This window comes from Salvelinus sp. IW2-2015, linkage group LG6.2 (genome assembly GCF_002910315.2).
Source record: "Salvelinus sp. IW2-2015 linkage group LG6.2, ASM291031v2, whole genome shotgun sequence".
NCBI lineage: Eukaryota > Metazoa > Chordata > Actinopteri > Salmoniformes > Salmonidae > Salvelinus > Salvelinus sp. IW2-2015.
Genome location: NC_036846.1, coordinates 1,457,720 through 1,482,581, shown reverse-complemented (window position 1 = coordinate 1,482,581; position 24,862 = coordinate 1,457,720). Strand labels below are relative to the sequence as shown.

General features: G+C 40.6%; 3 protein-coding genes across 5 annotated transcripts in view; 1 reads left to right on the top strand and 2 right to left on the bottom strand.

Annotated features, from left to right (window-relative positions):
• Window positions 1-2,230: 2,230 nt before the first annotated feature.
• Window positions 2,231-6,116, bottom strand: tmem35 (transmembrane protein 35). The gene is made up of 2 exons (XM_023989818.2): window positions 5,870-6,116; window positions 2,231-3,685 (listed from the first exon to the last, which is right to left on the bottom strand). The coding sequence occupies exons 1-2, from the start codon at window positions 5,987-5,989 to the stop codon at window positions 3,323-3,325; spliced, it is 483 nt and encodes a 160-aa protein (XP_023845586.1). The 5' UTR covers window positions 5,990-6,116; the 3' UTR covers window positions 2,231-3,322.
• Window positions 6,117-6,485: 369 nt separating this feature from the next.
• On the bottom strand, window positions 6,486-21,115 carry arl13a (ADP-ribosylation factor-like 13A). 3 transcript variants are annotated; one of them, XM_023989813.2, is made up of 10 exons: window positions 20,934-21,115; window positions 11,344-11,466; window positions 11,152-11,222; window positions 10,785-11,034; window positions 10,389-10,494; window positions 9,921-10,129; window positions 8,121-8,226; window positions 7,666-7,942; window positions 7,395-7,508; window positions 6,486-7,298 (listed from the first exon to the last, which is right to left on the bottom strand). In XM_023989813.2, the coding sequence occupies exons 1-10, from the start codon at window positions 21,113-21,115 to the stop codon at window positions 7,243-7,245; spliced, it is 1,494 nt and encodes a 497-aa protein (XP_023845581.1). In that variant the 3' UTR covers window positions 6,486-7,242. The 3 variants fall into 3 exon arrangements, with proteins under 3 accessions (XP_023845581.1, XP_023845583.1, XP_023845584.1); XM_023989815.2 differs by lacking the exon at window positions 20,934-21,115 and adding an exon at window positions 16,563-16,788; XM_023989816.2 differs by lacking the exon at window positions 20,934-21,115 and adding an exon at window positions 15,275-15,966.
• A 28-nt stretch (window positions 21,116-21,143) lies between these two features.
• xkrx (XK related X-linked) overlaps window positions 21,144-24,862 on the top strand; it is an 18,577-nt gene continuing 14,858 nt past the window's right edge. The window contains exon 1 of the mRNA XM_023989817.2: window positions 21,144-21,493. Within this exon, the coding sequence (XP_023845585.1) occupies window positions 21,144-21,493 (350 nt within the window). The remainder of the gene's footprint in view (window positions 21,494-24,862) is intronic.

Below are 24,862 nucleotides of genomic sequence, written 5' to 3'. Positions count from 1 at the left end.
CACGTGACAAGCTCTAATGCTGTCTCAGCGCTCAATACCTTCATAACTCATTTACATTTTATTATGGTTCACCAATGGATCTGTTTTGTGTTTGAATACTGTAGCATAGTTATGACTGTGTTATAAACTTCCTTCTCTACTGTTTGTCCCGTCTCCACAGAATGCAGTAATAATGGCGTTGTCGTCAAACTCCTGGACGTGGCGACTGCGACATAGCTACTGCTCAGTAACTGAGTCTCAACGGCACTCTGGTCCCAAACCACCCATCACACCACCTCACCTGGCCCCGATCTGACTCCTCTATACACACCCTCTCCTTCAGTCTCCCTCCATCTGAAGCCCTCCTCTGTTCCTCTGACCCCTCACCTCCACACCTGTTGAATACCCCCTCTCAACCTCCTGGCACTTCTCCCCTTAGTCATAATCACCATCGTCTCTGCTCTGTACCACGCTCCAGCTTTCCTGCCATCTTCACATTGRCACTATACCCTTCCATTTCACATACCTCAATCTAATGACTTGAACCAAGTGCCCTTCCTCTGTGCGCATGCTGGACCCCATTCACACGCTGGCTTTGTCCAAACATTCTCCACTGGCATCCTATTTAACTGTACAATCATTTAAAATCAGCTATGACCTTGAAGAAAGTGAGGAAGCAATGTTAGATTGTTTGAACAGAGCCATTTTCTTCACCCGACCCTTTTGGCACTTGCTAGGAAACATTACTGATGTTTCTTTGCAGTAGCCACATCCATATCATGCCCATCATGTCACCTGTCTTAACAGTTTTACCTTCCCAAACCCCCCTCCCCAGCCCACTCCATCAGCAGGTAGCCCCACTCCCCTCATGATTCATAATTACTCTTTCCTCCCCCTTTTTATTTGGTTCTGGCCTCCTACAGGAAGACATTTGGAATCCCATTTTTTGAAAGAAAGAAAACAAAAAGCGTAAAACGCTCATCTCATCGTTTACCGATAACGTTACTCAAGCAAATTGGGATTGGAAGTTAAAAATGTAAAAGTTTGAAACATATGGCATCCACTGAACTACGCCAACAGAGAATTTTGGGGGGGAAATAATTCATCTGTAAATAAAGCTATTAAAGTCTGTGTAAATTAATCCAAAAGCCAAACCACTTCAACTGTGTGTGTGTGTGTGTGTGTGTGTGTGTGTGTGTGTGTGTGTGTGTGTGTGTGTGTGTGTGTGTGTGTGTGTGTGTGTGTGTGTGTGTGTGTGTTGTGTGTTGGTGTGTGTGTGTGTGTGTGTAAGAATCTGGGGTAAGAAGCTACTTTTATGATGCTAGGGAAACAAAGTCCAGTGGGAATTATATACTTGTGCGTATGCAGGTAACCATGCTGCATACATATGCATATTTATTTAAGAAATCATTCCTTTCAATGGTGTCCTGTTCCTAAGAGCAAAGAAGGAAACAGATCTTGACCCAAGTTGTGTGACACGGAGCACCTGCTCCCTCTGGTCAGAAGAAACACAAACAAATATCACAAGTCCACTACAGGTTACCTTCACTGATTCAATTGCACCCAACTCCTTTCCCAACCGCCCTTAAACCACAAATGGATCCACATAAAAGGCAAGGATCCACTTTCTCCAAAAATGTCACTCCTACTGGACCAAACTTATCTTTATCATAACCATGTCCATCAATGCAAGGCTCGGGCTCTGAGCTCCTCACAACACCTTCTACCCCTTCCATTTCACCTCCAGAACTTGAACTGGTGTCCGGCTCACTCTGTTTGAACTTGACACCAATCTTCCTCGACATACCCCCTCCCTTGTTATTGCGAGCTTCAACAGATTCAAATCCCTTAGTCTTTTCAACCTCCTCTCTCTTTCCCTAAAACTCACCTCACATAGCCTATTACCCGACTCCTGAAAATATTGATCTTTTCTAAGCCAAAATCTCTTTTTAGCCTCCTCGAGAGACACGCTAAGCCCTATACTTCCTCCACTTCAAACTCAACTCATCTGCCAGTTCGCTTTCCTTCCTACATGCATAAACTGATGATGTGAAGGTAATGATTTATATACATAATTGTGTGTAGTAGGCTCATTCACTTCAAGGATCCAAGTTCAGGTACTCTAAATTTGCAATAAACGGAATGCAAATCCAAGCGTTCATTCTTCTTTTTACACACTTTATGTTTGGAATGTTTTGTAAACAACTGCTGACTTGAACTGAATTAAAATGATACACAATGAACACACAGCTTGGAGATCCGCTTGTACATTTTTTTATTTATCTCATCTTGTTTTACAGAATTATTGTGAATGTTAAAGACCAACTGCTCATCTGACTAAAACGTCCCTTTATCWACTCATCATTACTGAAGGTAGCACCACTTATATATTAATCAAATACATTTACATTACAAGAAGGATCCAGTGGTAATGTTAATACTCATACGAATACTTATCTAATATAGTAATTCAACAGAATACTGTTATAAAATCCAAGCACAAAATAGACTCACAGATAAACATAAGCCTTTGTTGTCACTGGATGTAAAGAGAGACAGTCCTTTATTAAGAGACAAATATCAAGTCCTTTATTGGACATGTCATTTGACAAAGTAGCTGGACTATTGACTATGTTCCAGAGACATAGAGACAGCACTAGGCTAGCAACCATAGACATATTATGTATGTACATAATTGCTAGCAATATGCCTTCCTATAGGTCTCTCCTCCATATGAGTTCTTGAACAAAAGTGTTGGGTTCAACAAAGTGATTCATCAATTTGTGATGAGCGAAAGACTTGTCATTTGACCGTTCAATTTGTCCTTGGCGAAAAGGGGTACATTTTCATGCATAGGAATACTTACAAGAAAATCGAATCAACAGGTAAAAGCTTTAACGAAAGTAATCTGAATTCAATGAAATTATTMTTGTTTTACTAATACCAATAGAAATATGTGATACTGTGTATTATATTTAAATAAATGTGAGTCAATGTTCACCAACAATATATCTTGAACAGTGGTGGTAGGATATGAGTTCATTTTTAACCATTTAATATGAACCATGCTTAATTGTTGTAAAATAACAATTGAATTCAAGGGATATCATTAGCTTCCTAGCTAATAAAAAATAGAAAAGTACCAATCTTCAATAGCGGAAAACATTAGCAGTCTCAAAGCCAACAAAGTCACTCAAATTAGTATTTGTGTCAAAAAGAAACATAAAAATATCACTTGTTAATAGCGACTGTGTTTCTTTTGAATCAGAATTGCTACAATCCAAAGAAACGCACAAGGTTCCATTTAGCTGTTGCTCTGCCCAGACTAGACGATTGGGCTGGATTAGGACTGCTTGACTTTGTTCTTTTCCTGAACATTGATGTGTTCTTCCCTGCTCTCCTCCCTCTCAGGCCGGTCCTCACTCTGGCGGGCAATGAGCAGTCGGCAGGTGAGCAGAATGCCAAAGACCAGAGCATGAGCGTATCGTTTCAGGGGGTCTCCTACTAGCTGGTGGAAGAAAAGGACCGCCAGCATGACCAGCAAGAGCAGGAAGTTAGCCACATCCTTGGGTCTCCCTGGCACCAACGTCAGAACCACACCACAGCCCACCTCTAGTGAGCCAATGATCTTACGGAGCAGCACCGAACTGATACCCATCTTCTTTAGACCTGGCAAGGCCTTTGCGTAGCTTTTGTATGCCCTTTTCTAAAGAAAAAACGTGAGAGAGAACATTTCAGCATTCATTTTCATAGATATCAAAGAGAGAACTTGCTCATTACTAGTGGTATACTATAGGCCACAGTATATACTTTCTCCGATTTGTAGAACATGTAAGGAAGTTCCAGTTCTACATCAAAAGTTGGAGTGAGACGATACATTTAATGTCTTAATAGAAATTACGCATTGCCTCTTATCCGCTCTACGCATTGCCTCTTATCCGCCTGTCGTCCACTTATGCCATAGTTTGTACATCTCAATTGTCAGTAGAAACCACATTTGTTTAAGGAAGTCAGCCATATCAGCTATGTTTTTTTAAAGAAAGCAAATGAGGCTGAATGAACTGTTTCGCTGCCAGATGAAGCTCCGCTGATAGCCAGGTGTAGCAGTGGTAAGGATTTACTCCATGGTGCTGAAAAGAAAGCTCTGCTGTTGGGACAGATTTATGTAGGCCCTAACAGTTTGTGGGCACCGTTTGTTACGTTATAGTGCAATTCATGTTTTGTTAAGTGTTGTGTAGTGGCTTTGCTGGCATGCATCTAAACATTGTTTTGTTGTCGTTGAGGTTGCCCCACCAAGATGTACATGCTAAAATCGCCACTGACACTGACAGATGTTTTTCTGTTGTTTTTCACAAAATAGTCTAACTATAGGGTTTAAGAGTTATACTTGTAAGTAGCCTATGCAAGCACCACCAAAACCACTGTCCTTGATATCGGCCTATTACTTAAAAGATTAAATCGTTGGGGCCTCCCGAGTAGTGCAGCGGTCTAAGGCACTGCATCGCAGTGCTAGAGGTATCACTACAGATCCGGGTTCGATCCCGGGCTGTTTCGCAGCCGGCCACGACCGGGAGACCCATGAGGCGGCACACAATTGGCCCAGCTTCGTCCGGGTTAGGGGAGGGTTTGGCTGGCCGGGATGTCCTTGCCCCATCGCGCTCTAGCGACTCCTGTGGTGGGCCGGGCACATGCACGCTGACAAGGTTTCCAGATCGGATGCACATTGGTGCGGCTGGCTTCCTGGTTAAGCGAGCAGTGTGTCAAGAAGCCGTGCGGGTTGGCGGCATCAGGTTTTGGAGGACACATGGCTCTCGACCTTCGCCTCTCCCTAGTCCGTACTGGGACAAGACTGTAACTACCAATTGGATATCACTAAATTGGGGAGAAAATGGGGTAAAAAGTACAAAAATAAATAATAATACTCAATGACCAAAATATAGGCTAATGAAGGGGCCTATTCGCCATAGAATAAGAATTATATTAGAACATATATGAATGACGAGAAGAGCACAGGTGAGCATTAACATCATTGGTAGGGAGAGACTCAACATCAGCCCCACACCGGCAGGTGCACCCCTAGCTGATTTAACTGAACTCCACGATTTGCAATGGAGTTGAGTGGGGGCTAGTGTCGGCGGACTGGAGCTCCGACAACACGTAAAAGGATGTTTTTAACAAAAACGACTGATTTTAGAACCCAAAGAATAGCTCGCAATTACACAGAACAATGTCGTGATGTCGGAGCTCCAGACCGCCCACAGTAGTCGCCGCTCAACTCCATCGTAAAGAGTTTAATCGACTGGTCGGCTAGTGAATCCCAGAATTTGACTGTAGAATTTGTTCGAATGCGCTGCCTAGGCTAAAATGTACCTTCAAATGCCGTTTTTATGTCATATTTGGCTAATAATAACAAATAATTCGCCATAAAACACTACTGAACATATGTGTAGGCTACTGTTAGCCCATATCCTAGTCTTATTTTATTTCAAACAAACAGGCCTATTTAGCCTGTAGCCTGTAGCCAATTCATTCGATTTCAATTATGTGGGCTTATCTGAAATGCCGAATGGTAATATTTTGTTTTCTGTCACAAAAGTCATGTTTTTCTATCGTCAGACTTCAATAAATAATTTTGCCTATTATAGGCTATATATAATAATGCAGCAGGTACCATCATGTTCTTGCTTGCTTTCTTAAATTCATTCCCACGATTGAAACAAAACATACAATCAAATCATATGTATGTTAGATATAATATGCTATTTTATTTCATGATCCAAATGTGGGTCAGCAGCGAACAGCACATTAGAGCCTGAGAGCGTATATATGGCCAGAACAATGGCTTTCGCTTCCAGCTGCAGATGCGGTTTGTTGCTAAAGGTTTACTTACCATCTCACTGTAAGCATCCTTGCTTAATCTTGGTGTGAGCTTTATAGTGCCCATGAAGACGAAAAAAAGGCCAAGAGCAAAAGAGAGGGCCACAATTGTTATCGTCCTCGGTGAAGCCATCTTCAGTGTTGTGTGTCCCGGTCCACCCACCAACCTGTGTGTCTCCGCGCGGCCGCTATTTAGTGCAGGCCTATTCACTGAAACAACTGGCTGTAATGTATTCTCTCCTGTGAAGATGCTGAGGGGGGTGGGCTTCTCGAAGAGCGACAAAAATGGCGAAAGTTAAATTGTACACAGGATCCAAGGTCCAAATGCCCAATTATGGAGCCCATACCAAGATATATTATCAGTTTATATGTAATATAATTACAAAAATTACGAATGGATATTATTTGAACATAGTCCAACAAGAAAACCTTTTTTAATCAGAGTTTCTTTTCCAGCATGCATAAGTAAATAATAGCTAACACCGAATGAAATAGGAAACATGGTTACATATGGCTGACTATTAGTTCGGCGCTTGACCTATTGTTTGGACTGTTTTGAATCTGGGTCAAGCAACAGAGCATTATCATCTTCAAGGTGAACAAACACAAGCACACTTCAAGGCATATGGTACATTGTAAAGGAAGCACGTGATTGTTTATTGTACATTTCAGTTTTGTATTTGTTCTTTCTTCAAAATTGACCTGGTGGTGTTATCTCTTAAAATTCTATTTTCCTTTCACTGACCATGTTGTTGTTGTTGAAAAACAGGGTCTGTGAGACATTTTTCAAACAGTCATATAAAAAGCAAACAAACATTACAAAAGCATGTCACTTTTTCCATCAAAATTACAATATAAACAGATAAACTCTATTCATATTTATGAGGAGGGATTAAAATATTTTGGCCAGTACATTGATCATGTTTGTAAACAACTGTTTACTTTTACTGCACATAATTAAATAACCACTAATAAATACATCTTTCATATAACATATTTTGGTGAGATAAAATAAACACACATTTCTCAAGGGGGTGCATTGGCTTTGCAGTACCTACACAGTAGCAGCTAAGAAAAACATCTATCAAGCATTTTGAAATTGTCCTTCAAAAGCCGTTGAAAACTCCAGTTGTAATCCATACGTTAGAAATGTGAGGTAATAGAATGGACAAGGAGGTTGTGGAGGAGTTGCAGGCAGGACATGTCTCCCTCTGTCAATCAGTCAGTCAGTCAGGTAGCGGTCTGGGTGGTTTGTAGGGAAGAGGCTGGGGGTGAGTCACTAAGGTATCTCAGCGTGTTCATAAATCACTGGAGTGCTGCCCTTGCCAGGATAGCAGACTGCGTCGTCACACACTGGACACAGGACTCTCGCTCAGCCTTCTCCTCTCACTGGCCCTGATTATGTCGCTCTTTCAGAGCCAAAATGGCTTTTCGGTAAAGATCTATCAAGAAACAGGGAAATCACATATCTCAGACAAAGTCTCATTTTTTTGCGTTGCATTTCAGTGTGAGTTAAAAAGGAGAGACTGGGGGCTCACCAAAGGTCGCGGAGAGGTCAACTGGCTGGGAGTATGCTCCTGGCATCTTCTCAGAGTTGATCCTGTTCTTTTTCACTTTCACCACTTTCTTCTTCTTCTTCTTCTTCTTGTCCCCTTTATCAACAGATGAGAAAATGTGAACGTTATCAACTCAGATGCACATTTCAATATTCAAAGGTACTAATAACATGTTGTAACCTCTTAATAAATCATAAAACATGCTCCAAGACATTGGAGACGGATTGAAGTGTTGTTTGAGGAGCACAGCTACCTTTATTTGAGTTGTCTTTGTCTTCGTTGTCAACTGATTCTGGGAGGTCTTGGGTCTCTTCCTTCACTTTGGCTTTACGTTTCAGCTTCCTTCGTTTCGGAGGTATTAGGGGACTGTTGGCCTTCTCTTTCCGCACATTGTGTTCTGGGTCTGCCTCTGTGCTACCTTCCTCCCCCTCCTCCTCCTCCGCATTCTCTCCTTCGCTTTTCTCATCTGTGTCCTTAATCTTCACCTGTTGTTTCTTCTTTTTATGAAGCCTCTTTTTCAGAGTGCTCTCCTACAATAAACAAGGCTTTTCAGTTCACATATTCCAGCAATGAAAATGAAAGTGCATCTCCAGATGTACTCAAACGAGTAGATTGTTTCACTACAAATAATCAATTGGAATCTTATCAAGATCAAGTGGATCTACAACTAAAGATTATCAGTTGATTTGTACATTTCAATGTCTTTACCTTTTTCAATATGTTTCGAATGGGTTGTAGTGAGGGGGTCTTGGGTCTTAGGTCCTTTTCTTGAGGGCTTTGTACTTTACGAAGGTCATTTTTGCTGGCACGGATTCTACACATAGACATTTCGCATGAGAAAGGGTCCATGCCATGATGCTTTAGCTAACATGGGCCATGTCTTTGAAGTAGTTCATGGATACATATTCTGTGAATGCAATATTAACACATTGGCCAAGACAGATGATATTCTGTCTAACTGAAGGCACATCCCACTGGGCACACCATGTCATTTCAACGTGGAAATGTGGATAATAACTGGTTGAGAAGTTGATCGATGAGATTTCAACCTTTATTCACCGACTCAAATAGACAGACAGACGTTTGTTGAATTCCCAATGTGTTATCACTATGCTTTCAACCATCTAAAAGAACAACAAAGTTCAAATGGAAATACAATGTCATACATTTTGTATTTATACAACAACTTAATGGGTTATCACTGTGCTTTATCTAATAGCAGAACCAAATGGATGGCAGTTGAGATGACATTAAAAGTACATAGTGCAAGTGATCAATGCCGTTCAAGATTCTGCGCAGATTATTACAGCAATTGTGAAGATCTCCACAGACCAGCGAGCTTTGCATGCTATCTTGAACTTGCACGCTTTCTATGATTACATAAGAAGACATTTATAGTTCCAGTAACCTCAAAGTTTGTCCATGGAAGTGTGACTCATTTTAAGGTTGAATAAATAAGGTTACATTAGTTTGTAAAATAGCCTTTACTTTAGGCTATTTACTGTACTACAAAAAGATTGTTGAATTGTGTTTGGTTGACATTGTAACCAAATGTCAACATTTAAAGGATATGCTTGGATAATTTCATATGACCCACTGGCTTAATCCTATTATTTAACTTGTATTTTTGGTTTATTTAGAGATGTGAATCCAACATATAATTTGTTTACTTGTCTGGAAATCTAGCACTCGTCCATCGTTAACACAATGGAAAGGTCAAATGCTTTATTATCTAAATGTTGAAAGTGCGTGGGCGACGGAGAGAAACAAAATGGTGCAGTTTGAGGCCATGTGGCGGAGAGTGATACGGCCACTGGAGATGGTGGTGTGAGCAGGTGGGTCTGGGCAGGGGAGATGTTGTGGATGTTTGTGTAAGTCTGTATGTTGTCATTTGTATTTATATGTTTTGTATTGTAAAACCAAAAAATCATAAATAAAATCTTTGAGCTATTGTTTAATAAAATATTTAACAATAGCTGTTGATGACTTTGCAAATGCTATATAGGCTTAAATAGTATAATTGATGATATTTTACCTAATAAGTATGGTTTCATTTAATTTGCTCTGTTAAACCTACCCTTTGGAATGACTTCAATAGCAACAGTGAATATATTTAGTTATTAAGGGATCTCTCAATGATCATTCTCACGATAGCACATTGGTAGTAGTCAGTGACAAATATCAAAGGTGGGCTTAGTTAAAATCCTGGATGGGAAACTAAATGAATAGCTTTAGATGAACTCTCCAGTAGGAGGTGCTGCTATTTTTTTTAAATAGTGTATATGACGTTGAAGTTCTGAAATTGTTTCAACGGTACAAATTCAACATATTTTATACAGGGTGTGTCTATCTTGAAAATTGTATTGTAACCTGAAATTTCACACTCAAAGCAACAGTTTCGATTGATAACTTTTTTTAAATCCACGTCACAATACGTTGACAAATTACATTGAAACAACGTTGATTCAACCAGTTTGTGCCAATTGGGATAGTTATGGTCGCTCTTACCTTTCCTCTTTTGGCTTGCGGCTCCTCTCTATCTTCCCACGCCTGTCCCTCTCGTCTGGTGCTAGAGGTCTCCTGTCCCTGATGTCCCTGATTATGCGAGAACAGAGTTCTGGGTAATCCAGATTGACAGCACGCAGAAGCCAGCGAAGACCCCGCAGCGTCTTCCTGTCTGTCCACCTCCGCAGGTCTATTAAGGCTGAGCAAGGCTCCTAGAGCGAAAAGGCACAACATAATCAAATCTATGTAGCCTACATGGATTTCTGTCTGTCTATGTATCTGTCTCTTGAACATAATAAACATCATCTGGCTGTCTGTTTGCCTGGCTGTCAGTTTGTCTGTCTGTCTGGATCTTATGTCTGGCTGTCTGTCTGGATCTTATGTCTGGCTCCTCTGTCTGGCTGTCTGGCTGTCTGTCTAGCTCTTCTGTCTGGCTGTGTGGAGAGTGGTGTGTGTGAGAACTAGACTCACAATGTGGCACAGAGAACGGCTCTGGTTCACCAGTCTCTCCAGAGACAGGAGCTCAATTATCTCACTTCCCAGCAGGGCATTCATCTTGTCTTGCTTGTTGGCCAGCCTAAAACACAACACAGTTTATTCAGTGGATTCAAAAAAGGAAAAAAACTACACTGAAAGCACTAATCAGTTTCGTTACTGTCCTTCCTTGCCCACTGTACCATGGCAACACTAAGGTTTTAAACTAGGTAGTATAGATTATCTGTCACTTTGTCATATACATCTCATAGAATATTGTATAACATACTTATAAGCTATAAATATAACAAATATAGCTTTACTTTTTATTTTAAGGTTGATCAAGTATTCTATTCACATGAACTCAAACTTGATTTAAGAATTAGTCCATACACCAGTAGTGGTTTTCCTGCCACTCTAGGCTGCTTCAGCAGGTCCGTCAGAAGTTCCTTGACCTCTTTAATCCTCTGCCGGTCACTGGAGTCCACCACAAAGATGAACCCATGGACCTCCCCATAGAGATCTCTCCAGGACCCCCGCACCTCCGGGGCCCCACTAATGTCCAGCAGGGTGACCAGGAAGTTCTCCACTCTCAGCTCCGTGCGGACACACCCATGTGTTGGACCCACGTCCACCGGGGGCACTGCAGACAGCAAGAATAGTTACAAGAGGACCTCAGTCAGCCATACGCAGATTTATGTGTAATGTCTACTGCATGGTTCCTGTTAATTATTTTGTATTGAAGTCACTGTTACATTACCTCTTAACATCCCCCTGACAGTGGATGTTTTTCCTGCTTTATCAAGACCGACCACGAGTACATTGACTTTCCTGTGTGAAAATACAAGATATGGGGCTGGAGTTAGCATATGGAGCAATTTAAGTCAGAGTATTTGTAATCGCAAGTGACTGAGGGATTGTGTTAATCCATTTGAAAGAAAGTAATTCTTACCTGATGGGTTGCTGGATCTTGGAGACCCAGCTGCAGCAGTTGGTTATCAGGTTGAACATGTTCAGTTGTGGTGAAACAGAACAAGGTGAGCACAGCGGCCACCATCTTCTCCTCAGTCCCCACCTGAAAGAAGAGCTCATTATGACACAGGGTCGACGTGCAAATTATAGACTTACAGAACGACCGGTGCTAAGTCAGCTGAGGTAACAAAGGCTACTGTCAGGTGATCGGGGTCAGGGCCAATAAACCCCTGAAGACTTCAGAGCCATTTAGATCTTAATGTAAAAGTCGATCATTTCTTTACTGTTTGAAATATTTTTGACAAAGGTTAGTATTATCTGTGTGACTATATAAACTGCACTCTTAGAAAAGAATACTCTTTGTAGAACGTAAAATGGTTCTTCAGCTGTCCCCATAGGGGAACCCTTTGAAAAACTATTTTTGGTTCCGGGTAGAACCATTTTGGTTCCAGGTAGAACCATTTTGAGTTCCATTAGGACCCTTTCCACAGAGGGTTCTACATGGAACCAAAAAGGATTCTCCCTGGAAACAAAAAGGGTTCTTCTATGGGGACAGCCAAAGAACCCTTTTGGAACCCTTTTTTCTAAGAGTATGGGTTATAGTACCTGGTTAAACTAGGTAACATTGTTTGTACCAACAGTGCATTCCTATCCCTTTCGGGATACACTATTCATTGGGTCTGGGTATTACCTGCTTACTGTATATCCTTTTTGCTATCCCCATAAACTATCCATAAACTAGTCCATCGGTTTCCACCATGGGGTTTGTTTTATTGTTTTACAATGAACAGCATAAATGTATATAGACTCTCAACTACGTGTTATGGAACTATGTGGCTGACCTGGCTGGCACAGTCTGATTACATTAAGACACGGTAGCGTACCAGTTGTCTGACAAATCTTTGTACCTGTGTGTAGTCTGCCAAGGTCTGGTTCTACACAAACAGCAGGTGTGTGAGTGTCTGTCCATCTGAGGTGTGCTAAATAAATCCAGCAGGCCTCAGCTCTCTGCCCTCTGCATCTGCTCAATCTCCATAAGCTGCCTAAACCCAGACTAGTCAGGTAGAGCATAAACTATCAACAAGACTTCAAACTACAGCAGGGTTATCCAACTGTCGGAATGCGGGCCGAATTTGTTTAAAAAATAAATAAAACACACACACACACACACAGTTGAAGTCGGAAGTTTACATACACCTTAGCCAAATACATTTAAACTCAGTTTTTCACAATTCCTGACATTTAATCCTAGTAAAAATTCCCTGTCTTAGGTCAGTTAGGATCACCACTTTATTTTAAGAATGTGAAATGTCAGAATAATAGTAGAGAGAATGATTTATTTTAGCTTTTATTTCTTTCATCACATTCCCAATGRGTCAGAAGTTTACATACACTCAATTAGTATTTGGTAGCATTGCTTTTAAATTGTTTAACTTGGGTCAAACGTTTTGGGTAGCCTTCCACAAGCTTCCAACAATAAGTTGGGTGAATTTTGGCCCATTCCTCCTGACAGAGCTGGTGTAACTGAGTCAGGTTTGTAGGCCTCCTTGCTCGCACACACTTTTTCAGTTCTGCCCACAAATCTTCTATAGGATTTAGGTCAGAGCTTTGTGATGGCCACTCCAATACCTTGACTTTGTTGTCCTTAAGCCATTTTGCCACAACTTTGGAAGTATGCTTGGGGTCATTGTCCATTTGGAAGACCCATTTGCAACCAAACTTTAACTTCCTGACTGATGTCTTGAGATGTTGCTTCAATATATCCACATAATTTTCTTTCCTCATGGTGCCATCTATTTTGTGAAGTGCACTAGTCCCTCCTGCAGCAAAGCACCCCTACAACAAGATGCTGCCACCCCCGTCCTTCACCGTTGGGATGGTGTTCTTCGGCTTGCAAGCCCCCCTTTTTCCTCCAAACATATCGATGGTCATTATGGCCAAACAGTTCTATTTTTGTTTCATCAGACCAGAGGACATTTCTCCAAAAAGTACGATCTTTGTTCCCATGTGCAGTTGCAAACCGTAGTCTGCCTTTTTTATGGCGGTTTTGGACCAGTGGGTTCTTCTTTGCTGAGCAGCATTCCAGGTTATGTCGATGTAGGACTAGTTTTACTGTGGATATAAATACTTTTGTACCTGTTTCCTCCAGTATGTTCACAAGGTCATTTGCTGTTGTTCTGGGATTGATTTGCACTTTTCACACCAAAGTACGTTCATCTCTAGGAGACAGAACGCATATCCTTCCTGAGCGGTATGACGGCTGCGTGGTCCCATGGTGTTTATACTTGCGTACTATTGTTTGTACAGATGAATGTGGTACCTTCAGGCGTTTGGAAATTGCTCCCAAGGATGAACCAGACTCTACACATTTTTTTCTGAAGTCTTGGCTGATTTCTTTTGATTTTCCCCATGCTGTCAAGCAAAGAGGCACTGAGTTTGAAGGTAGGCCTTCAAATACATCCACAGGTACACCTCCAATTGACTCAAATGATGTCAATTAGCCTACCAGAAGCTTCTAAAGCCATTACATCATTTTCTGGAATTTTCCAAGCTGTTTAAAGGCACAGTCAACTTAGTGTATGTAAACTTCTGACCCACTGAAATTGTGATACTTTGATTTATAAGTGAAATAATCTCTGTAAACAATTGTTGGAAAAATTACTTGTGTCATGCACAAAGTAGATGTCCTAACCGACTTTCCAAAACTTTAGTTTGTAGCAAGAAATTTGTGGAGTGGTTGAAAAATGAGTTTTAATGACTCCAACCTAAGTGTATGTAAACTTCAACTGTATATACAATCTAATTTTGGAAATCTGTTCCCAAGTATTCCCACGCATAATAGAGAGATGTGATTGTACACAAATGTGAGCATAGTTTGAAATTATGTTTTAGTTAAGTATTATATCTGTGGTCAATTTGCAGTCTACAAATGATGTGTAATTGTGGGTGTGTTCATAAATTCAGTGCTCTCTGGCGTTCGTAGATTCAGAGCGCTGTCAGATTGTCCGTTCTTAAATTCAGAGCGTTTCACTCTCGAGGCGTTCAGAGTCACAGTAGGTTTGATCCAAACGTTTGGTCACAACTGCAGTCAAGCACCCAAGCTAACTGGCTAAAGTTGGCTAGCTACTTCCAGTCACAAATGAAAGAACAACTCACTCTGTCATTTTACTCGCCCTAGCAGAACTGGTTAGGCTGATTTCATGATATCTAGAGCGTTGTGGTGACTGTAACTGTGCTGCTGGCAACAATTGAATAAAACAAATTGGCCGACGTTGTACTGACACCGGTCATATTCAACGGGTGTTGCACATTCGGAAATTCATCAGTTATTCTGAGTGAATTTATGTTTCTCGGCCCCTCGACCATCCGCGCAAGAAAAAAATCGTCCCAAAATTGATGATCCCTGACCTACAGAATATATTTTCAATATTCATATTTCTTATTGATACGGTTTCGGGTGTCAGGTGAATTATTTATATAATAAATATTTTTGTCTCTATACAAATTTAATTAATTAAGCACGTTGTCAGACTAAAGTAAAAAGTAAACTCTGACGGCAATAAAACACGTCACTGACTGCAATGATGAATATTGATATGGTTGAATCTGAAGACAACAGAGTGTGCTTTATTAGTTAACAGTGATAACCACGTGTACAACCTTTTAATGTAAACAATGTGCAACAGCCTAAATGCATTGCCCATCATATAAATTATGCAAAGCTGTATTAGTCCATGACAAAATATCCAATTCACACACAGCATTGTTCACTCATAAAGTCGTTCATGTTACTTGTTTAATCCCACAAATAGATCACTTTCACCACTGTTCTCAGGGGTAAATCTATGAAAATAGAAGCCACGTGAAATGATAGATAGAATATAAATAAAATAAAATCTCAGCATACTTACAGTAGGATGTCAATGTCCATACGTTTGTTTGAGTGTGTTTCTCTTGTGGCATCTTGTATGTACCAGATAACTAATCAGGGCTCAATAATTCCACTAATCCTGTGGTCACCTCATGTAGGTGGTGCAACCTGGGAAACACAGTGGTAACCTATCCACCAATCATTCGGGTGTTTGTTAGATCTGCCTTCAACCGGATAGGTTGCTCTACAGTAAAGGTCCAATGCAGCCGTTTTTATCTAAATATCAAATCATTTCTGGGTAACAATTAAGCACCTTACTGTGATTGTTTTCAATTAAAAGAGTTAAAATGAACAAAAATAGATTCTTAGTAAAGATACATTTCTCAAGCAAGAATTTTGCAAGGACTTTCTGGATTTATTCTGAGTGGGTAGGGGAAATCTGAGAACTAGCTGTAATTGGCAGAGAGGTTTGGAACTCTCTTTCTTATTGGTCTATTAACACATTTACGCCATTGGTGATCTCACCTGGCATGCCAAAACTCCATCCCAGCAAAACATGCTGGAAATTCAGGCTGTCTTTTCAAACAGCTCTTATGCTAAAAGGGTATTATGATAATTTTCACAATTTCACAATATTATTCCAACCACATACTGTGGAAATATTTATAAAATTAATCACGTTTTTGACTGCATTGTGATTTAGCTTGGCCAGATCAGGAAACTTGCTCATGGCCAATTTTAACAAAGATGTCTCATGATGTGATTTTTTTTTACATCTAGTAGTGATACATGCCCCTCCTTTAACAATGGAAGAGAGAAATCCAGATTACTGGTACTACCAGCATCCCCTCACATTTAATTGAGTTCAATTTGACCTATGATCTCTTGTGATGTCCATAGTGAGTGGATAGAGAGATGGTATCTTTACACTGATGGAAATCAAACAGGATAAACATGCAGTATGAGGCAAATGTAAGTATGTTTCATTTGTATGGCTATTATTGCTGCCTTGTAACATTATAACATCTTTACAAGTTAATACATTATTACAATGGCCACTAGATGGCCTCAATTTCTATGGAACCATTCACATAATGGGGCTGTGATTACGTCACGGTGTGTGGTTTTGCTAAACAAGAGCTGACATAGGGAGGAAAGAATTTGCCCTGCAGTCTGTCTACTCATGACAAAAAAAAAATCCCCAAGCGAACCTTCTTAACGACCCACAACAATACTAATGTATAAAAGAAAATGGTAATTTTATAAACAGTTAGTCCCAGTACAGTCAGTATGGAAAATACAAAGTAAAATCTGAGAGATTTGCTTACTTTAACTGTTTCCCATAAAAAGGATAACATATCCTGGAACTGCCCTTTGTGTACATCCTTCATCTCGTTAAGTCATTACCCCAGTGTCCAATCAGGCATGGGCTTCATCTGCTGACTAGACTCATCCGAGGCTCTGACCACTGCGTCAGCTGGCAATGACACACACATAGACACACATACACACACACACACATGCACATACACGCACACAACACACACACACACACACACACACACACACACACATACACAGCAGCAGAAGCAGCAGCAAAGGCTTAGCACAACGTCCTTATGCCCTGCCTCATATACCCATGGCCCCACGTACCTAACATTTCTGAGAGACCTGACAGCTGAATTTATGTCTGAGGGTTATGTTCCCTCTGAAGTTGCTCTGCTTTCGTTTAGAATTATCTATTAACTAGGGCTACAGAATGTTACTACGGAATAGTACACAATTGAACATCTATATGCCTCTGATGACTGTTGGACTTAATGTTTCAAACTGATTTGAAACGAGCAAAAAATGTCTTCAGCTTTTTGTTCAATGACGGATTAGGGAGTATGTGTGTACATACAGGGTGGGGTCCTAAAGACCTGCTAGGCCACTAATGACAGGGCCTTAGTTCTACATTGCCGCCTTCCTTCCAGAAAGTAAACAACCACTACGGTTTGCAGCCACTGACCCGCAGCGCTGTCTCGCCACTCACATTAATTAATAATAGGAGGGCCTCCAGCAGACATTCACAATGCAGCGCCCACATCACTGCCTGTCTGGGACCCATCTGGTTACACCGGGGGAGTGATTTTCATTTTGGGCTGAGCTATGGTTAACATTGTGCCTTTGAGCTATTATTGTACTGCTCTGGAAAAACATGAATGTTTAATCTGGGTTAGGGCTTTCATATGGAAAACAGAGCCCTGGGATCATAATACGAATTCAAAAATGAGATAGATTTATCATCCAAACGAATGTTTTTAACACAATCTACATAACAGTCTGTATTTTAAGTACTCTGTTGATGGGCACAACATCTTATTTCAAGCTTAGCGACAGTTTGAAATGACTGGCCAGATTGAAGTCAACATTACATTAAAGGAACCACATTTGCACTGAGCAAAAGCAAAAGGAAGCAGATGGGATCCCTCTCATAGGCCTAGCACCAATTCTAATAATCCCTGTTTGCACAGTAGCCCGAGCAAACAGAAAACCGTTTCACTAGGTTCCATTCATTCTAAAGGATGTGATGTAGCTGGTCATTTGTTTACTAAAATGTAGTACCAAATGTAAATGTAAACCAAATGCAACACTGTGTCAAGTCACGGAAATACAAATCCTCAATTTTGGGGCATGAGCTAGCCTGGCCTTCCCACAGCACATGTTGACATAGCAGCGTTCCACATAGCTCTGGTGCTGTAACAGGGCCAAGTCTGTCCTAGTGGTGGTGTGATAGCCTAAAAAGGGAAACAGGACAACTGATCTATCTGTGCTCCTGCCCTACACAACACACAGGCACTGAGAGAGAGAGAAGATTGAGATGTACTGTATATAGCTGGCTGTAGTAGTGTTTCTAAGCTGTCATGATTTGTAGTAGCCCCACCTGCTTCAATAACCTTCTGAAAGTAATTGCCCAAGATGTCTACTTTTTTCTATTCTGTGCTTTTGTGATATCCCCACATTACCATTGGGGCTTTCGTTATAGTTTTTTTGGATCCAAAACAGTGATGGCACTCTTATTGAAAATAGTCAAGTATAAATAGGTTACAAGCATGCACTCTCGATGACATGCACACAGCTGCACGCAGTACGCGTAGAAAAAGGCTCAGGACCCAGGAGCAGTGGGAGGTAGCGTTCACCCTCCAAGACCTATGTGAAGCTAGCCACAATAACGGTTAACCACAATTGTGGCATTTGCGGTTCGCCTTCAAATTAAAAGTTCCCAATTGAACGTGACCCATTGAAAGTGATGCCATTTGTACTAGATCAAGGTTGGGATGTTGTTATATAAATTCAACAAAATACAATAATTAGCTAATTTGACCCCCCAAAATAAATAAAAGACAGCTGAAATTGCACTGTGTATTTATTTGACTTCAGAATTTTTTGGGATGCATACTTATATTTCACTGTACAGCCTTACCTATGGATTGTGTCTCCATGAAATGGCGTATCAGCATACTCAGTGACACACACAGAACATAACTGTGAAGAGTTTACCAAAATATTAGTGTCGTAGCTCTTATTAGGTTTGCTGTCGCAATTGGCGTCGGCTAATGGGGATCCTAATTAAATCTATTAGGGGACTTTGTGGTAAATCACCTCCCCAGTCAGCCTATTGTGCGTTTTTGGCATTCATATCTCACTGTAGAGCCTTACATATGGATTGTGGATCCATGAAATTGTGTATCAGTCTACTCAACACAACTATGAAGAGTTTACACAAATATTAGCCTCGTAGATCTTATTGCAGGTCTTTGACACCAGTGTGAACTGAGACACGCTAGTTCACCAGTCAACCTACAATGTGCATTGAACATTCATATTGCAATGTTCAGTTTTACCTATGGATTGTGGATCCATGGAATTGGGGTATCAGTCTACTCAGTGACACCCACAGAACATAACTGTGAAGAGTTGACACAAATATTAGCATTGTAGCTCTAATTAGGGAACTTTAACTGTGGCAATTGCCCTCACTATTCAGCCTATTTACGCATATTGACAATAATATTTCATGGATCCACAATCCATACGTAAGGCTGTACAGTGAAACATGAATGTAAATACGCACAATAGGCTGACTGGGAGGTGATTTACCACAAAGTCCCCTAATAAGAGTATCAAGGCTAACATTTGTGTTAACTCTTCACATGTGTGTTTACATTTACATTTTAGTCATTTAGCAGACGCTCTTATCCAGAGCGACTTACAGTAGAGTGCATACATTTTATTACATTTTTTTATTTTTATTGTTCTATGGGTGTCACTGAGTAAGCTGATACACAGTGGTGTAAAGCACTTAAGTAAAAATGCTTTGAAGTACTACATAAGTAGGTTTTTGGGGTATCTGTACTGTACTTTATTTTTGACTACTTATACTTTTACTTCACTACATTCCTGAAGAAAATAATGTACTTTTTACTCCATACATTTTCCCTGACACCCAAAAGGTACTCATTAAATTTCGAATGCTTAGCAGGACAGGAAAATGGTCCAATTTACACACTTATCAAGAGAACATCCCTGGTCATCCCTACTGCCTCTGATCTGACGAACTCACTAAACACAAATGCTTTGTTTGTAAATTATGTCTGAGTGTTGGAGTGTGCCTCTGGCTATCATTAAAATTGTTTAAATAAAAATATGRTGCCATCTGGTTTGCTTAATATATGGAATTTGAAATGATTTATACTTTTACTTTTGATACTTAAGTGTATTTTAGCAATTACATTTACTTTTGATACTTAAGTATATTTAAAACCAAATACTTTTAGACTTTTACTCAAGTATTTTACTAGGTAACTTTAACCTGAGTCATTTTCTATTAAGATATCTTTACTTTTACTCAAGTATGACAATTGGGTACTTTTTCCATCACTGCTGACACACCATTTCATGGATCCACAATCCATAGGTAAGATTGTACAGTGAAATATAACTTTGACCCCAAAGCAATTCTGAATTCTAACACATCCACAGTGCAATTTCAACTGACCTTTTTTGTTGTTGGTCAAATTAACTAATTGTTGTATTTTGTTGAATTTATATAACAACGTTGGAACATTATCTAGTCCAAATATGTAATAATTCCACAATTTTTATCCACTTGCACCACTTTCAATTGTGAACTTTTATTTTGAAGGCAGATTCCATTAGTGTGGCTAATCGTTATTGCTGCTAGCTTCGCATAGGTGTGAAGTTAGCAGCAATAGCATGTTCAGACACACCTGCTTTCTTGTTCAGTGGAGGAGCAAACAAAAACATTCACTTTTGCATTTCCTTAAATTTTCAATGGGACTCTACAGCGAATGGATTGTTTCAGTTTTGATTATGGTACAACAGTCGACGTTGCTTTGCAACAAGTAAATGTGGGTACTGAGCCCATCATTTGCAGGCAGACATCAGCGGCATGACTTTTGATTTGCGCTGGAAAATGTATTTGCCGATCTTTGAGATTGTGGGAGTATGACTCGTATTCGACAACCACTGGATTCGATTTGGAAGACTACCCTAGAGATACTATATGGGTGGTGGTTTATTTTGTTTATTTTGTATTGTGGCCACGGGTGGCAATGCCACGTAATATAGGCTATTGATACACAAAGGAGTTATTCTTGTTGTGTGTGGAAAGTGGGCGAAAGGACAGGACCTACCGCAACAAACATTGAAGACGTTGTCTAACAAACTTGATACATTCATGAATGATAACAAACTGAACTGCTTTGTTTGAAGCAGTCGATACATTGTTGCTGGATAAGGATACAATCTGACACTTGGCAAACACTTGGAAACTACACTTTTCTTTGAGCCGTTCGTCAGCCCTGTAGGTCTCCATTGTCTGACGTTGTTTTAGTCATTGAGCCATGGAAGAAGAGGGCGAGCCAGTCGTAAACATCTCGGACGTCGAGCAATTCCACCAGGAATCCCCCTCTGAAAACGGAGTCATGTTGGTTGTAAACCACAGTAACATTCAACCCCCTTTCAGCGTGGTGTTGGCCACTTTGTTGTATTGCGCTGAGTTTGTCTGCGCAGCTGTGCTTTGCAACATGTACCACAAGAGCGATGACGACACCTGGATGGGGTTGACCATCACCTTCATGTTGGTGCCCGCTGTATTGACTCAATTGGCGCTGACATTCATTCATAGAGACTTGGGAAGAGACCGCCCCCTGGTCCTCTTCTTGCATCTACTACTCCTGGGCCCACTCATTAGGTAGGTATGGTGCCAAGTCATCACAGTGCTGAGTTAGTAGCCTAATGTAATGAGTGTTGTACTGCCTTTACCCAAGGCCCAGGCTTTCCTGATACAGGGAATAGAGCTCTCACCTCTGGSCCCCAATCAGCTGTTCTCGCTCCCTACATTGGTGGGATCATTCTGGTGCTCTCTCGGGTAGGATGCTGGGGAAGTGTACCAGTTGACAGGTGGAACTGTGAGTGAGGAAGCTTTTCGAAGGAGAGGGTAATATGTAAAATGGCTTATATAGGACTGTTCTACTGCCTCACAGGGACAAGAGCACTTGACTGCACCGCAGGTTCATATACTTTAGTCCCCAGTGAACTCTCTTTCCTGCAACAGGCCTACTAAGAAATGCCTCTGTGGAGAGTAAAATGCTCTACAATGTTAACTCACTTATCCTAGAATCAGGGCAGTATTTTCCCGTCTCTTCAAACCTGTTTGACTAGATGCGAAGTGGGTCATGGTTAAGATAGACCCTCTCATTTACACCTCTGTCAGACATGTATCTACAGTAGGCTGCGTGAGTCACAACTGCTAATTTGTCAACCCACTTCTAAATGGGTTTGAACTGCCACTGCCTGAGGTGTATTTATTATGCCAAACGGAACAAAACGGGAAAGGCCCTACCTGAATTTGTCCAATAGAAACTCAAATTTTGCTCTGTTTGGTCCCTAAACGGTTTCCGTAATGAGTATACCCCAGGCACATGTGACAATTCACAATGAGATCAACCTCAATTTTGCGGTCATTGGTATTCCGAAATTAATCTTAGTTTAGATCAGACACATTTTTCATTCGTTTCACATACAGCTGAAGTCGGACGTTTACATACACCGTAGCCAAATACATTTAAACTCTTAAACTCMGTTTTTCACAATTCCTGACATTTAATCCTAGTAAAGTTTCCCTGTCTTGGGTCAGTTAGGATCACCACTTTATTTTAAGAATGTGAAATGTCAGAATAATAGTAGAGTGATTTATTTCAGCTTTTATTTCTTTCATCTCATTTCCAGTGGTTCAGAAGTTTACATACACTCAAATAAATTAGTATTTGGTAGAATTCCCTTTAAATTGTTTAACTTTGGTCAAACGTTTCAGGTAGCCTTTCACAAGCTTCCCACAATAAGTTGGGTGAATTTTGGACCATTCCTCCTGACAAAGCTGGTGTAACTGAGTCAGGTTTGTAGGCCTCCTTGCTCACATGCTTTTTCAGTTCTGCCCACACATTTTCTATAGGATTGAGGTCAGGGCTTTGTGATGGCCACTCCAATACCTTRAMTTTGTTGTCCTTAAGCCATTTTGCCACAACTTTGGAAGTACGCTTTGGGTCATTGTCGATTTGGAAGACCCATTTGCTACCRAGCTTTAACTTCCTGACTGATGTCTTGAGATGTTGCTTCAATATATCCACAATTTTCTTTCCTCATGGTGCCATCTATTTTAAGAAGTGCACCAGTCCCTCCTGCAGCAAATCACCCCCACAACATGATGCTGCCACCCCGTGCTTCACGGTTGGGATGGTGTTCTTCGGCTTGCAAGCCTCCCCCTTTTTCCTCCAAACATAACAATGGTCATTATGGCCAAACAGTTCTATTTTTGTTTCATCAGACCAGAGGACATTTCTCCAAAAAGTACGATCTTTGTCCCCATGTGCAGTTGCAAACCGTAGTCTGGCTTTTTTATGGCGGTTTTGRACCAGTGGCTTCTTCCTTGCTGAGCGGCCTTTCAGGTTATGTCAATAGAGGACTAGTTTTACTGTGGATATAGATACTTTTGTACCTGTTTCCTCCAGTATGTTCACAAGGTYCTTTGCTGTTGTTCTGGGATTGATTTGCACTTTTCGCACCAAAGTACGTTCATCTCTAGGAGACAGARCGCGTCTCCTTCCTGAGCGGTATGAYGGYTGCGTGGTCCCATKGTGTTTATGCTTGCGTAYTATTGTTTGTACAGATGAACGTGGTACCTTCAGGCGTTTGGAAATTGCTTCCAAGGATGAACCAGACTTGTGGAGGTCTACAATTTTTACTCTGAGGTCTTGGCTGATTTCTTTTGATTTTCCCATGATGTCAAGCAAAGAGGCACTGAGTGTGAAGGTAGGCCTTGAAATACAKCCACAGGTACACCTCCAATTGACTCAAATGATGTCAATTAGCCTATTAGACGCTTCTAAAGCCATGACATCATTTTCTGGAATTTTCCAAGCTGTTTAAAGGCACAGTCAATTTAGTGAATGTAAACTTCAGACCCACTGGAATTTATACAGGGAATTATAAGTTAAATAATCTGTCTAAACAATTGTTGGAAAAATTACTTGTCATGCACAAAGTATCTGTCCTAACTGACTTGYCAAAACTATAGTTTGTTAACAATACATTTGTGGAGTGGTTGAAAATGAGTTTTAATGACTCCAACCTAAGTGTATGTAAACTTCYGACTTCAACTGTATCTAATTGGCTGAAATGACACCAATCATAGCTCTCATTTTGTTTTGTTGTGAAATGCACAAGCTTTGAAGGCTCTAATACTGACATTTCTGTAAAGCACTCTTTTACCCCATGACAGTTAAGGTTTCTCTTTGTGTCTAGACTTGTTGAACCAACCGTGAGTCATTTGTCACTGTTGAGTTAAGGTGGTGTCTGGTTGCTGTTTCAAAACTGAGCATATCTGAGTGATACTGTTGGTTAACTTTGGTGTGTCAACAGAATCTTGGATTTTACAATTTGATCACTGTAGGCCTAGTAGATAGCTGCGGGTGTGGCCCATAACACTGTGCGAAGTAGGCCTTCAGCATGTTGACTTTACCTCTGCATTGCTTACCATTCCATAGTACAGATTTWAAAAAGACCCAGAAAAGCAGAATAACGCTGTTTCCTATTTCATTTGAGGTGTTCTGCGTTCAATCTTTTCATTTCCGCAACCAGGACTGCCTTGAATCTGCGAGGTGAATGTGCTCAATTAGAAGTGAAGCGTGATTATCAGCTATGTGTGTSAAGTATTCAAATATCTAGAAGAGCCTAGGACTGGAATGTGGAAGCAGTGCCCCGTGTCATATCACTTGAGATTTCTCTAAATGGTATATATTGTAAGACAATAGATGGTTCTATTCTAATAAACACCTTATATCTACATACAGTGCCTTTTGGAAAGAATACAGACCCCATTACTTTTYCCACATTTTGTTATCAAATCKAATCAAATTTTATTTGTCACATACACATGGGTAGCAGATGTTAATGMAAGTGTAGCGAAATGCTTGTGCTTCTAGTTCCAACGGTGCAGTAATATCTAACAAGTAATCTAACAATTCCCCAACAACTAATACACACCTAATACACACAAATCTAA

What these genes read in the sequence shown, in the direction of transcription:
- tmem35 (XM_023989818.2), bottom strand. Translation starts at nt 5,989, where the DNA reads ATGGCTTCACCGAGGACGATAACAATTGTGGCCCTCTCTTTTGCTCTT. An exon ending in AGGATGCTTACAGTGAGATG is followed by an intron (nt 3,686 to 5,869) that starts GTAAGTAAACCT and finishes TTTTTTCTTTAG; the next exon opens with AAAAGGGCATACAAAAGCTA.
- arl13a (XM_023989813.2), bottom strand. Translation starts at nt 21,115, where the DNA reads ATGGAGACCTACAGGGCTGACGAACGGCTCAAAGAAAAGTGTAGTTTC. An exon ending in GCCGTTCTCTGTGCCACATT is followed by an intron (nt 10,130 to 10,388) that starts GTGAGTCTAGTT and finishes TTTTCGCTCTAG; the next exon opens with GAGCCTTGCTCAGCCTTAAT. An exon ending in CAAAGACAACTCAAATAAAG is followed by an intron (nt 7,509 to 7,665) that starts GTAGCTGTGCTC and finishes CTGTTGATAAAG; the next exon opens with GGGACAAGAAGAAGAAGAAG.